Below are 15,041 nucleotides of genomic sequence, written 5' to 3'. Positions count from 1 at the left end.
TTAAAACATATATATTTTTTTATATATGTTTTTTTGATAAATAAAATCGTGAAATACTAAATATTTTGCATATAAGTTGTCTGTGAATCCGATCCGAAAATTATATGAAATTGACCCGCTAGTTTAGCAGATCACCCGTTGGGTAACCCGTTATATAGGCGGATTGGGTTTGGGTTTGACAAACTCGACACGATTAGTAAATAGGTTGGGTTTGAATTTGCTCTCCTAACACATGACCCAAATATGACACGACACGAACCCGACTCAACACGACCCATTGCCACCCCTAGTCATATTCCAAGGAAATGCCTTGCCAGCTCAGCATCCACTTGTCCGGTTGCACTAGTAAACTACTCCACGTCTCCATAGTCGACACATGGAATGATTCTTTATTTGATTCTCCTACTTCAAAAACAAGGACACGTCAAAACAGACAAAAAAAATAGTAACTCAACTGTCTTAATTTTTTTCTCCATCCTGATTGGTCCCTCTCAAACTGTCCTTAATTAGTCCACCACTATAAATATATAAATATAAATACCCCTCTCTCATTTCATTTCATTTCTCTCTCCACAACTGTCACTCCTCACTCTTCATTTCTAGGGCACCCCTTAAAACTCATTATTCAAAGGTATATGATTCATTTCTTCAAATGTTTAATTTGAATTGAATTTCGATTTCAAAAATGGATATATCATGTTGTTTACAACAACCAAATTTGTTTAATTACGGAAGATCTAATTACTTGAATTCGCAGTTAAGATTTAGTGGTAGAATACTTGGTTATAGTTTTCGTAAAGAATCAAAATCTACTAGTTTGGTTTGGAGAGCTTTGAGTAATAGGAAATTAGGCTTTTCTAGGCGGTTATGTTGTCAAGGTAATGATTCGTTAGCGTATATTGATGAAGGGAATGGTAGGAATAGTCAATTTAGGGAGAATTTGGATGAGGGGGCGGTATCGGATGGTAGGTCAGGGTCGAATAGTGATAATGAGTCCAGTGGTTTGGTAGAATTAGATAGTTCTAGTTTGGAGAATTTGAAAGGATTGTTATCTAGTGCTTTGAAGGAATTGGAAGTGGCTCACATTAATAGTACTATGTTTGAGGATAAGGCACAAAAGATATCGGAAGCTGCTATTGCTATGCAAGATGCGGCGACGAATGCTTGGGTTGATGTTAATTTTGTTTTGGGTAATATTCAAGATGTTATTAATGAGGAGGGTGTTGCGAAAGAATCTGTGCAGAAAGCAACCATGGCGTTTTCTATGGCAGAAGCTAGACTTCAATTCGCGGTAGAGTCTTTAGAAGCTGCCAAAGAAACAGGTATCTCTGTTGATGATTCAGTAGAGGGTGATACAGAGAATGGGAAAATAAATGGGGCGTCGGTTTCAGTGGAAGAAGAGGTACTTTTGGTTGCTCAGGATGAGATAGTCAACTGTAGAAATAATTTGGAAAAATGTCAGTCAGAGTTGAGTCGGTTACAAAGTAAAAAAGAGGAGATGCAGAAGGAAGTAGACAGACTTAGTGAGGTCGCAGAGAGAGCACAAATGAATGCTTTGAAAGCAGAGGAGGATGTGGCAAATATAATGCACCTAGCAGAACAGGCAGTCGCATTTGAAGTTGAGGCTACTAAACGTGTCAATGACGCAGAGATTGCTTTGGAGAGAGCAGAGAAACTTCTTTCCACTTCCAATCATGATAAATCTGATGCTCTGAAAAGCTCGCAGGTACCATCTACCCAAGGATATATAGTAAAAGACGAGTCTTTGATTGAGGAAGAGGGGAGCCAAGAAATTCCTGGCACTGTTAGCAATGAGGTAGAGGGAGAAATAGCAGCTGGTATTGATTCTGTACCTATTGAGCTTTCGTTAGAGAGCCAATCTGATGTAAGTTACCTTGGTATAGGGGAACCGAATCTGTTGGATGATTCACTAGTTCGAGAGAATGGGAAGTTGAGCATTGCATCGTTTAAAGAAGCTGAAGCTGAAGTGGATAAGTCAAAGAATACTTTTCAGACAAAGAAGCAAGAAATACAGAAGGATCGTACTAAAGATAGTTCGCCGCTAAGTGCCCCCAAGGCATTGCTGAATAAATCATCCCGTTTCTTTTCTGCATCCTTCTTCTCTTCTTCAGGAGATGGGACTGAGTTCACAGTGGCTTCAGTTCTTCATAGTCTCATTACCACCGCAAGGATGCAACTGCCCAAGCTAATTCTTGGCGTATTACTTTTCGGAGGCGGGTAAGATTACAATTAGTTAAATTCTATCTTGTCTTTTTTGGGTGATTAGATATAACTTCTCCAGTGCTACCAGTAGACTTCAACATAATGTACATTTTCCTTCAATAAGGCTGCTAAATCATGTGTTGGTAATTCAATTTAAAATCTAATAATCGGCTAAAAGTATAAAGGGGATAGAAAGAAATCCTAAAAGTGAATCATTTGTGTCATTGATTTTTGTATGTTTCTTATCGTCTGAGATTGACTCCTGTTTATCTGATATCAACCTATGCCATGTTACATAATGTCTAGGATGCCCAGCACCAGGACTCAAAACTAGAGTTGAGGCCTGACTCCTGAGACAAGGCACTTCAGTGTCAAAAGAATGGCATGTAAGACATAGTCGGCTGATGTCATCTGTAGACTGAGATTATTCCACAGGTTTGAGCTTTTAGAGTGCAGAATAAGCTCCTAGGAAAGGATAAGCCCAAAAAAGTAGCCAGACCTTTTCCATATAGGTTACTGTGTCAGACAATCCGTTTCTGTGTCGGGTCCAAGTCCAATGATTTAGAACTTGGGGTCTACAATTGGTGGGAGAATATATCTGCTGTTTGCCACTTTGGATCTTTTAATTATTCCGTGAAATGAGAGACTACAGTCTAACACACACAGTGCAGCATAAGCTCCTAGGAAAGGATAATATGATTTATTTATTATTTTTTTTCTTCATTTCCTAATAGTATAAGGATATGTCTAAATGACTGTTTCAGCCACCTCCTAGGTAACATGGTTGTAATTCGTCTTGGTAGTTGAAGAAATTATTCCTGTTATCTTAATTTTTACCTAGGTTACGTGGACATGCCATATTTTGAAAAAAATCTGTGTCGGTACATATCCATGTGTCCGTGTCGGACACATATCGGACACATATTGTATGTAATTTACCTCGAATTTTGATATTTTGCCGTGTCCAATACAGACACACCTACCTGTGTCAACGTAACCTAGATTTTTACTATAACTGTTGCTTATAAAATACTGATTGCTGATGCATGCTTAAAATCTTTCCTGTCAATTACGCTTTCTGAAATTAACTTGGCACTAGGCAGTTATTGTATATTCCTGTCAGTGGTTGCTCGTGCTTCCCACATCACATGCCTTTGGAAAAATTTTGTTCAGTAATTTAGCATGCCATTGAATGAGAGAATGAGTTTTAACTACATCAAAAGTAGGAATTTATTTGAAGCAATCTGAACTACAAACTGAGTTAAGGTAGTTCCAAATTTCAAGCATCATCTAGATTTTCTCCAAGTACAATATTGTGTTATATAGGTAGTGTAAAATAGATTGGGACAGGTTTAGTTATGATTGTTGCACGATTTAGTTAGGAAATAAATTTGTTGCACTTTATAAGTGGATTTTCTTATTCAATAATGATGCTTACAGGGTAAGGTTCTTATTATTACCACATGAATGCTTATTTAGCAAATAATAATTAAGAAAATAAACTTCTTAATGTATGCACTGCCATTCTATGCATTTCTGGTGTATGAAATTACACAAGGTAATGGCAAATATGTAAGAAGACTGAAGAATCTCTTCCTACCAAAGTCCTCGTAACTGACATTTTCTGAATGGGATGATGTGCTTATCCATATATGTGGACAGCATTTTTGACGCTTCACTTCAAATGTGCCTTTATTTATGAAACTACCATTAATTTTTGCTGCATGTTTGTTTGTATTTTAACTTCTACTGAACGGCTAACTCTGAGTGAAAAGAAAGTTCTTTTTATACAGAAGAAACATCCTTATCTTATTTGACTCTGCTGCTGAAACATCCTTTACTTTTTTTAATATATGTCAAATGCTTGTTTCTTCGATCAAGCTTCTATTTGATTAATCTTATTCAGATTTACCACTGTATTGCTTGGTTGAAAAATAACTACTTCTGATTACAAGAGCTGCAAATTATTGTAGGCTCACCTTTCTCATGAATCGGCTAGAAAGGAGTTCTCAATTGCTTCAGCAGCCAGATGTAATCACTGCCAGTTTTGAAGAAGTATCCTCGAATGCAAAGCCTTTGGTCCGAGAACTACAGAGATTCCCTAGGAGATTGAAAAAACTTATTGCAAGAATTCCTCATCAAGAGGTTATTTACTTTGTCTTGACCTATCCTTCGTACTTCCTTTCCAGTAACCCTCTTTTATGTTGGTCCTTTTCTTAGTTGACAGCCTTTATCTGCGTTTCTCTGTAGTCTTTTGATTGAGTCAGCTCTAATCTTGCTGTTGACTTTCTTTGTGTTAGATAAATGAAGAGGAAGCTTCCCTGTTTGATATGCTGTGGTTATTGCTTGCAAGTGTCATTTTTGTGCCTTTATTCCAAAAAATACCTGGAGGTTAGGCGACTACTTTCACTATTCCTTTTCCTCTGCTACTTCTGTCTTATTTATCCTTTTCACATTTTTCATTTTTGATGTAATTTGATTAGATAGTCTATCAACTGCTGGATTTTTTATACTAGAAACGTAATGCGCTGTTTTTAGCTTTATCTCATACTATATTCTCATCTATTATGCCATCTTACTACATGGAAGTTTCTCTGTCAATATGCTATACTCGATGTGATAATAGAATGTAGCAGGACGCAGGAGAGACATTCCTTCTAGAGTAACTACATAATCCATTTGTCCTGCCATTGTGTCAAACGTCAAACAAATTTTTTCTCTTTCTCACTTAACTCCTCGAACATTTGTATATATTTTTTTTATTGATATCTATTTAAAGTCTAGATTCTTTTGCCAACATCAAAAGTCTAAACTCCTCTAACATGTCAAATTAACCATATGTTGAGATGAAGATGCTTGCTCCAAGGTAGTGGTTAGATTTGAAAGTTTTGTTTGCTTTCCCATTTTTCCACTTATTTTCGTTGAAAGCCAGTTTCAGTAGTAGACAACATAAGCAAGTTATACCTATATCCTGAGATAAAGATGGATGTTACTTCACTATAGTTTCTTTTCCTATCTGTGTTAGTTCTCCCTAGGGGTCGATTGGAACATGATTTTTGTTGAAACAATCAGTAGCACCCATTCCGATAATATATCATGTTCAGCTTTGTCTTATTTGCTGCTCCAATTTTCCATTCCTGGTTTTGCCAAAGAGGCAAAGATATTGCTACTGATATTGTTCCTGGTTTTGGCAACGATAGATTTTTTTTCTTTCATATATTATTTGTGCTGGGGCAATTGCCTGGATGGGGCTTGATTCTGTCTAAACTTCTTAACTCCCATTTGATTTATTTGTATATTTACACTCTTTGAGTTGATGCATGTTTAGGAAGTCCTGTCCTTGGTTACCTGGCTGCCGGTATCTTGATCGGTCCCTATGGTTTTTCAATCATCCGTCATGTACATGGAACAAAGGCGATTGCTGAATTTGGAGTTGTTTTCTTGTTATTCAATATAGGTCTTGAGGTAGAGTCTTTATAGTCTTTCCTTTCTATCTAAGATATTCCTTGATCTTGTGTGGCTTTTTGTTCTCACTGCCTTCTTCCCCATTGAGTTGAGTTGACCTGCTATCTACACTTTGCAGCTTTCTGTGGAAAGATTAAGCTCCATGAAGAAATATGTTTTTGGATTAGGCTCTGCTCAGGTGATGGGAAAACTTTCTATGTCAGTACTTTTCTCGCTACTGTTTGCTTTACGTGATTTTTGTCTAACGTGCTGGATGCGCTACAGGTTCTAGTTACTGCGGTTGTGGTTGGCTTAATTACTCATTATGTCTGTGGTCAACCTGGTCCTGCTGCAATTGTCATTGGGAATGGCCTAGCATTATCCTCAACTGCTGTTGTCCTACAGGTAGCACTGTTAAGATAGCATTGTACATACCAAGAGTAAAACCATGCGTGTTAGTGTATTATCAGTCATGGACACGTGTTGAGTATGGACCATAGAATAACATGGCGAACAGAGATGATAGTTGTTCTTTTCTTGTCCGAGTTCTTTTGCTGTAGTCTGTTTCCGAGCATTTTTAAATTGGAGAAGATAGCATTTTGTTACTTGGAAGTTCTTCCCAAACTTACTTTGACTGAAAGTTTATTTATTTTAGCCAGAATATTGAAAGTTATGTCTATATAAGACTTTCCTTGTCTATCGGTATCACTAGGAACTTTGGTTTCACAATTATGTTCGACTTTTGAGGATTCCTTTATTATCAGTAAAGAAGCAGTTAGTTACGGTTAATTGATGTATCTGGCAATTTTGTGCAGGTATTGCAAGAACGAGGCGAAAGTACATCACGACATGGGCGTGCTACATTTTCTGTTTTGCTTTTTCAGGTACTATTTTCTATATGAATAATTATTAGCTTAAAAAAAGACTGAGGCACACCATTATTTTGAGTGAGGCACAAATAGTGTTGAAGGACAAAAGCGAGCAACATGTTAAATACACTAAGGACATCTAGACTCTAGAGGAACGTTTTATGAGAAATGGTGTTTACAGGTGGCTGTGTATGAACAAAGTTTGTGGGGGAAATAACGTCGACTTCTACAAAAACACATAAAGAGGAGGCAGACGCGTGAGGCGCGCCCATAAATGTCAAAGATCCATTCTACATTTCTACTAGTAGATTTGGTGGGAAATGGTGTTGACAGGTCCCCATATTTGTCAATAATACACAACATACCAAAATTGTGACTTGGGACGCAGAGTCAAATACTCAAATTAAATAGTCAAAAGCTCGTCCTTTGTTTCTGAAAAGTTTGTGTAGCAACTTTGATCTGCATTTTGTGCTATTTTTATATATGCACATTGTAAACATTAATTACATACACTTGGTTAGTTGTCATAGAATTTTACTTTCTTGGAATGCATGTTTTGGGAATTTTCAATTGTGCCTTAGTTATTGTAGAAGTGGCTATGAGGAACACGAATCTTGTGAAGTTTTATGGTGGATGGTTTATTTTGTGGTAGTAACTTAAACGGCATAACTAATGCTTTCTTTTTTCCCTTTTCTTCTTTATATATATTTCTTCCAGGACTTGGCAGTTGTGGTTTTGCTGATACTAATACCTTTGATTTCACCAAATTCATCCAAAGGAGGGGTATTTCCTTTCCCACTTTTTTCTTAAATTATTTTCCTGGATGTTAACCGTTTTAAGGTTGACTACTTTCTTAAGCGTAATATTTATATACAATAATATACCCAAAAAAAAGGAAAAGAAAAAAAAAATGATTGCTACAACTATATTGAAACAATATCATGTGTTGACTCGGAGTTAGTCTCTTTTGATGCAAAAAAAAAATCGTTTTGAAGTACTTACCACATGTTATATGCGTGTATTTGTGGTCGTAATTATATTCTGAGTATCTATTACAAGAAGGGTTTTCATGCTTTTGGAATATGTTAGTGTGTAAACATATGAGTAACAAATTTGCAACTAGTGAACTGGAATTGTTTTTCCTCACAGACTCCACTTTTCTTATTGTGTAACATATTTTTGTCATTCATTTTCAAATATTGTCCAATAGACATAGCATGTTTGGTATGTGACTAGCAATGACCCGTGCCTACAACACTCTACCTGAATAAAATTATATGAATTTTGATGTGCCTTTGGTCTACAATATAATTCGGCACTATTAATATACTTCATAGAATCTTCAAGAGAAACCTATGATGAATAAATGCCTACGACACATTTCCCTATGGATACGTTGTAGTTGTGAAACAGAACCCTCAAAGAATATGTAAGCCATGAAACAAAATGCTCGACCGTGACACCTTTCCCTGTGGCTAAGCTCCATCAAAGAATTGCTTCAACTCCTTTATTGAACCCTCAGTAAAACAACGGAAACAATGCAGGTAGAAGCTTATATTGCAGAGTGAAGTTTTAGCATGATTTTGTAAAGAAGATCCGTTGACTTAGGGTCTCAAAGCATTAGACTAAGTGAGTGGGTTTTTAAACGCGCACAACACACTATCAAGGTAGCGGAAATATTGCTAGCAGAGGTCTAATGGAAGTTACCCCCCCTTCAGAACCATGACCCTGTAAGCTATGACAAAATAACGCAGCAAATTCATTATATTCATAGTGGACTCGATTCAACTCCACTCTAGAAAAAGATACCCACCCAATGGATATGGTATGTGAAGGAAATAAAGACAATACATTATGAAAACTTTTAAGGATTGTTGAATATTCATTGCATGTGATGGTAGTGTGCTGCATATACTGGAAGCTTGTTGAGTATGCTATCCATGCCGATGAATGAAAATACTAAAATCATTCTCCTTTATTTGCTCATTCAAGGCATTCTTAGCACTAAAGAACAGTTTAAGCATCTTTCATTTTGAAGCAAGTTATACTTTTGCTATTATTAAAAGCTCAGTATGTTTTCTGCATGTGGGTAACTCTTCTTCAATGCAGATTGGTTTTCAAGCAATAGCTGAGGCTCTTGGGTTGGCTGCTTTGAAAGCACTGGTTGCAATTTCAGCTATAATTGCCGGGGGTCGCTTGGTAGTGTACTCATTTCATTTTGTATTTATATTTATATTTATATTGTATGTCAAATACATCAATTTCTAGTTGGCTTTAAGGTTTAAGACTTCAATATCCAATATTGCTTTAGCTTTTTGCATATTTTTAGTACAACGAGTTGACTGCCATGCTTACTCTAAAACATGTCTTTGGGAACAACCATTTTTGGGAAAGGGATCCTTCACTTCTTACAGAATTAGATATCTTGTTGTATTTTTTAAACTTGCTGTAGTTTTTGTTTTGTTTTTTGTACTGTTTTCGTTTTTGGTTTTTGGTTTTGTTTTTCATTTTTGGTTTTTGTCTTTTTTGTTTTAGTAGGGTTACACGGTAATAATCTCTTTTCATACCTTGCAAACTTGCAGTTGCTTCGCCCAATATATAGGCAAATCGCAGAGAATCAAAATGCTGAGATATTTTCTGCATGCACTCTTCTCGTTATTCTTGGGACAAGTCTTCTTACTGCAAGGGTATGTGGACTTAATTGGTTTTAGTCGACATATTTTTCAAACTATAAATTGATGATTGTTCCTTGGACAGGCTGGCCTTTCTATGGCACTAGGAGCTTTCTTGGCTGGTTTGCTTCTTGCAGAAACAGAATTTTCCTTACAAGTCGAATCTGATATTGCTCCATACCGTGGCCTTCTCTTGGGCCTCTTTTTTATGACGGTCTGTAACATATCCAGGAATTGTTTTCAAGTTTAATTTTACATATCCAGGTGTCTGCACCTGCTTCTTTCATTTACCTTTTGCCTTAGTCAACCATTGCGAAATTGTCCCATCTCCATTTAATGATTCCTGGTCTGCGCATATTTTTAAACTTTAGAACTTCATAGCCAATTTACTGAGATGTTAATAACAAACAAGAAAACTTATTTGAAATGGCGTGTTTAATATTCTTTATTTTTGTTGAATTTTCAGGTTGGAATGTCTATTGATCCAAAGCTTCTTGTTTCCAACTTTCCGGTCATATTGGGGACATTGGGACTCTTGATAGGTGGGAAGGGCATTTTAGTTGCATCAATTGGAAGACTTTTCGGTGTTTCAATGATAGCAGCAATAAGAGTAGGCCTTCTGCTTGCACCTGGCGGGGAATTCGCATTTGTAGCTTTTGGAGAGGCTGTTAATCAGGTTTGTCTTTCATGCCTTAGGTACATTTCTTGTAAATATTATTTCTTACAGTCTGAAAAGAAATGTAAATGTTCATTTGCTCTTTATGGATAATTTCTATGATGCGAAATTCGTTCTAGTATCGAACGCAGACAGGAGAAGCCAAGATCTAATACTAAAATTTCAATTTTTGATGTCACTTTAAATATATATTTTGGCATCCACGCAAAAGGAAAACTTGCTGAGTTAGTACACTTTCTTGAAGTAGAATGGACTTTGATGATAAATGGGAGAACTATATGGCACAAGGAAATGTGGGAGACCAGATAGGCCCACTTTCCTCATATGTCTCAAAAGTGGGATTTACAACTTAACTAGTTCATGCAACACATAGAATTGGCTAAAGATCAATATGCAATTTAATATCTCATTTTCTTGTTATACATTTGACCATATTGAAGTTCTTATGTGTGAATATTCTTTGGCATGTGGAAATGTATTTTTATCCGTATAAATTTTCCAGTTAAGAATGACATGCTCATTGTGACAACCGAACGCTATTGCGGATACTGTCCCCATTCAACCACCTCTTCTCTTAGTAGAGGTGTGGGTTTACTTCAAAAGGCCTCGGTGCTAGACTGCTAGAGATCAATCGTCTCTTGGAGAAACTCGTGTAACTTAGTCCTGGAGAAACCTTCACCACTCTTAGGCTAAGTACCTTCCTGTCTACAACGTGGGACAAAAATCCTGGCTTGGCCTTTACAACTCTTGGGCTAGGCTTTTTTGCAGAGGTTTCCCTTGGGGTCTCATTCTCATGCTTTCAAGGAGTGAACTCAACAGAGGACTTGCGAGATCTAGTTGGGCAAACTTTTCTATATGGTCTTCTTTTGACTGCAACATTTATTATTTATGAGTGGGTATTTCTTCTTAGAGTCTTAGAATATCTGCTCTTACAACATTTGTGAGTAGTTAGAGTATAAGCATGATTCCTCTATGTTGTTCCTGGACAAAGCTAACATGTTCTTTAAGTGTCAAGTATTGACTAATACAAAGGAGCATTGTGTAACTACTTTGACGCCATGCCTTTTCATTTCAGGGTATCATGTCTCCTCAGCTTTCGTCTTTGCTCTTTTTGGTGGTTGGGATTTCTATGGCTCTTACGCCATGGTTAGCTGCTGGAGGCCAGTCAATTGCTTCACGATTTGAACAGCATGACGTGCGAAGCTTATTGCCTGTGGAGAGTGAGGTACAATGCAAAGTTGTGGTAGTTCATCTATAGAACCATAACTATTTATGAAATGATTGCTTGAGAGTTAACATTTCACATCTGGTTGCAAAGATACCTATCACTCCAGCATTGCTAGCAGGAGTTCCTTTTTTTTTCCTTTCTTTTTGCATTTTTCATTGGTAAAGGGGAATGTGCTAAAGCATAAAAGGAAATGTTGGAGGAACCCTTTGGAGTTAAGATATCAACCCATTGCATATACAATTTAGGAGAAAGATACTTAAGGACAGCTAAAGTTCCACCAAACATTTATTCAACCTTTTTAAGGTGTAATATGATGATTTACCAAGAAAAAATTCGAATTTATGTTGAGGTGGGCTTTCAAATTCTAAGTCTTTCCACGGGGAGTGGACTACCAGACAAAATCCCAATGTAACAGCAGGCTGTTTCTAATGGTCATTACCTCTCTTTGGAAGGAGTCTGGACTTTCCTCTTGTTAACAGGCCCTCCATTAAGCTAGGAAAACCTGATAAGTGATAGCTGCTATAGTAGGCAAAAACACACAAGCTCTCCTTTTGTACGACTTAAAGAGCATTTTACGAAATCATTTCTATGTGGATTCTCGAATTATTGTTTGTGAGGCTTAGATAGCATTCAAGAGAAAACAAATGCGTTTTTGAAGTGATTTTCAGATTTGAAAATTTGTTTCGTGGGAAAGATATGAAGTGATGTTGTAGTAAGACTTGAGGAGGCAAATGTAAAAGTCATGCAGATGAACGACTTTTTCTCCACATTTACCTAATTGGTATTGGGACGCTGAAGAACGAAGCAATGTTTAAGTTAGACCTGAAAAATCTCACAATCATTGAAATGCCATGAGGGTTACTTTTTCCGACCAAGAAAGCCTGAAACTATTCATGATCTTCTCAACGGCTTGTTGCGATCTAAATGCTTCGCAGTCAAACATACTACTCTAGTATTTCATTGTCTCAATAGGCAGGCTATGCCTGTCTTCAGTTTGAAAGTCAGCCTTCTTTTTATTTTTTCATACGTTTACCTTTATTGTCTTGATCAAGTAGTGTAGTGTTGATTGTTGGTTTGCTCAACCTTGAAAGTCGTGTGTCAGTCTGTCAGTCAGTCATATTCCATTTGCTCATCTTCAATTTCTTAATTTGTTTATTTAATATTTGTTGGCCAACAATTAGTTAAAATATTGATCTAGTGTGACATGATTTTGTTCAGACAGATGATTTGCAAGACCACATTATCATTTGCGGATTTGGACGTGTTGGACAGGTGTGTAGTTATCTCTGGAGCTGTCTCTTTTGTCCTGTTAGTTTGTTTAAATATACACTTTCTTTAATGTGGTAAAAGTATTTTCTCCTCAGATCATTGCACAGCTTCTCTCTGAACGTTTGATTCCGTTTGTTGCACTTGACGTCAGAAGGTAAGATTGCCAACTTTGACCCTTACAACCCACTTGGGGTTTCCAAGGATGACCTACAAATTTTCTTTGCTTGATTTTCAGTTGGCATAGGGGATAAATCATTATATTTTTTGAAATTTTCTGGACAAGTAGAAATAGTGATCGATGAGCTCCAGAACAAAGACCCTTGGTTATTGGTTAGATTCATTATGTTGGCGCAATGCATGCGATGATCAAGTAATCAATTGTAAAAACTATACTATAACCTGTACTGGAAGGAAGTTGCTATGTATAAACAATAAACAGGTCCCAGTAACCTTTCGTGGAGTTGCATTACCACTTTGATATGAACCAGCTTTTAGAAACTTTAAATAACCTAACAATATCCCTTTTGAGCAAGGAAACATTAAAATATCGATTCAACCCTACTAGCTAAGTTCTAGACGCATTATTTAATTTTCATCCCTAGATTTCACCGAGAAGTTATACTATGTGATTTTTCACCTTGAATCCCACATGTCCAAGGTCAAATAGAATTAAGCAATTTACTTGGCAAGAACTGTAGCAAATAGCAAGTGCTATTTACATCAGAACACTCTAGTTTCTCTTAAAAAATTTGTCAGTAATTAATACTGTACATACAAGTTGTACTGTTTTTCAATGTAAATAATGTTCATTATCTTTTTCTTTATTTCCTCAGTTTGATTCTTGAGTGTGTACCATTGCATACAAAGGGATACACTAATGAATTTGTTCTTTCAGTGAGCGGGTGGCGGTGGGGCGTGCCCTTGATCTTCCTGTGTATTTTGGTGATGCCGGGAGTCGAGAGGTAAAACTAAGTTTAAAGTTTGATATACTCTTCTGGTTCGGTGATATCTTCGACTTATTGTTCTTGCTCCTGCTGTATTTCCTTAACTAGGTCCTTCATAAAATCGGCGCCGAACGAGCTTGTGCTGCTGCAATAACGTTAGATACTCCTGGTGCAAATTATAGAACTGTTTGGGCTTTGAGCAAGTATTTCCCAAATGTGAAGACATTTGTTCGTGCCCACGATGTTGATCATGGTGTCAATTTGGAGAAGGCGGGTGCAACAGCGGTATTTATCCTGGCCTCTGCAATAAAAAATAGGGATTTACAGAGTTCTATGAACTCTAAACATGTTCTTTCTTTATGCATGTTGATCTTATACTTAGTAAACCTAGTGGCTTGACTAAGCCAAACTAAACTGATCATTTCTGGTCTAACATAAATTTCAGGTTGTTCCAGAGACCTTGGAACCGAGTCTACAGTTAGCAGCAGCTGTTCTTGCACAGGTGAACAGCTACGATACATTATAAAATGTTTTTTCCAAGTTCTGAATGAGAAAAGAACTCGAAATTGCATGTGGTTGGGTTGTTTTCAAATCGTTATAACTAGCGATGTTGTAGTCATTTTGTTATTGTTTTTGGTGGTGATGTTGTTCTTAGTAGTAGTACTCGGACAAGAAAATAAAATTTGCCATACTGTATGGTTATGGTAAGAGATTCTACTTGCTTTAGAAGGGGAGTGAAAGGAGACTATAATGGCTGTATGTCTGTTTTACTATTGTAAACGGTTATTTGGAAAATGTGGTAAAGAGTATTATATCGGTGTTGGGAGAACCAGAAAATATCAACTATCCGTGGCCAATATGTTGATATTTCAGGTAGTGCCCGTAGGTTATCCATACCTCCGTACTAACGAGCATCTTCCTTCAACTTATGTTTCACTTTCAGGCTAAGTTGCCTACATCGGAAATTGCAGCAACGATCAACGAGTTCAGAACCCGCCACCTCTCTGAGCTAACTGAGGTATACAACTAGCAAAGCCATGCACTTGTATTTGCTGTTAGTCAAGCGAACCTTCTTTTTTGGGTCCTGTTTTCCTGATTGTAAGGCAGAGGGAAACTAGAATTGGCTATGTCTATGTATCAGAAGGCTTATCGTTACTGTTCATCTATGCAGTTATGTGAAGCAAGTGGGAGCTCCCTTGGTTATGGATTTTCAAGGGTCATGTCTAAGCCCAAGACTTCAGGCTCAGATTCTTCAGATGAGAATCAAGTTACTGAAGGGACACTGGCAATATGAATAGTCACCCAATACAGACTAAGCAGAGCAACAGAGAACATGGCGACTTTGTATAGCTGGTTATTTGTTTCAATTCTTGTAACTGTACAGAAATATATAGGAGGTAAAGAAAAGGATACAAGAACAAAATAAAAATAAAAATTCTTCTACTTGCCTGAGAAACTTGCTGCAATTCAGCATCTTCTTCTTCTTTTCTCTCTGCTTTTTATCATTTTGTTCTTAAAAAGAATGTGTTATACTAGGTTGGTTTCAGTTAAACCTTTTATAGATGAAAAGTATCGTTCAGACATCAGAACACTAACTGTACGAAAAACGTCTCTCTTATTGATCTGTTTTTCTATCAGTTTCTTTTTTTTTAGATCTAGTTAATCCATAGTCCAATTTCTAAACTTCGTTTTTAAGCCCTTAACCCATTTGTGGAT

At 36.9% G+C, this 15,041-nt stretch overlaps 1 protein-coding gene across 1 annotated transcript; it reads left to right on the top strand.

Moving 5' to 3' along the window:
* Positions 1-427: 427 nt before the first annotated feature.
* Positions 428-14,781, top strand: KEA2 (K+ efflux antiporter 2). The gene is made up of 20 exons (XM_086569481.1): positions 428-2,238; positions 4,197-4,368; positions 4,524-4,614; positions 5,552-5,688; positions 5,807-5,866; positions 5,953-6,072; positions 6,483-6,551; positions 7,254-7,319; positions 8,646-8,735; positions 9,119-9,223; positions 9,294-9,422; positions 9,675-9,884; positions 10,960-11,109; positions 12,331-12,384; positions 12,477-12,535; positions 13,277-13,343; positions 13,434-13,610; positions 13,771-13,827; positions 14,269-14,343; positions 14,497-14,781. The coding sequence occupies exons 1-20, from the start codon at positions 686-688 to the stop codon at positions 14,617-14,619; spliced, it is 3,564 nt and encodes a 1,187-aa protein (XP_086425607.1). The 5' UTR covers positions 428-685; the 3' UTR covers positions 14,620-14,781.
* The last annotated feature ends 260 nt before the right edge of the window (positions 14,782-15,041 follow it).

This window comes from Coptis chinensis, chromosome 6 (assembly GCF_015680905.1).
Source record: "Coptis chinensis isolate HL-2020 chromosome 6, ASM1568090v1, whole genome shotgun sequence".
NCBI classification, from domain to species: Eukaryota; Viridiplantae; Streptophyta; class Magnoliopsida; order Ranunculales; family Ranunculaceae; genus Coptis; species Coptis chinensis.
This window is presented reverse-complemented; position numbering and strand designations above follow the sequence as displayed.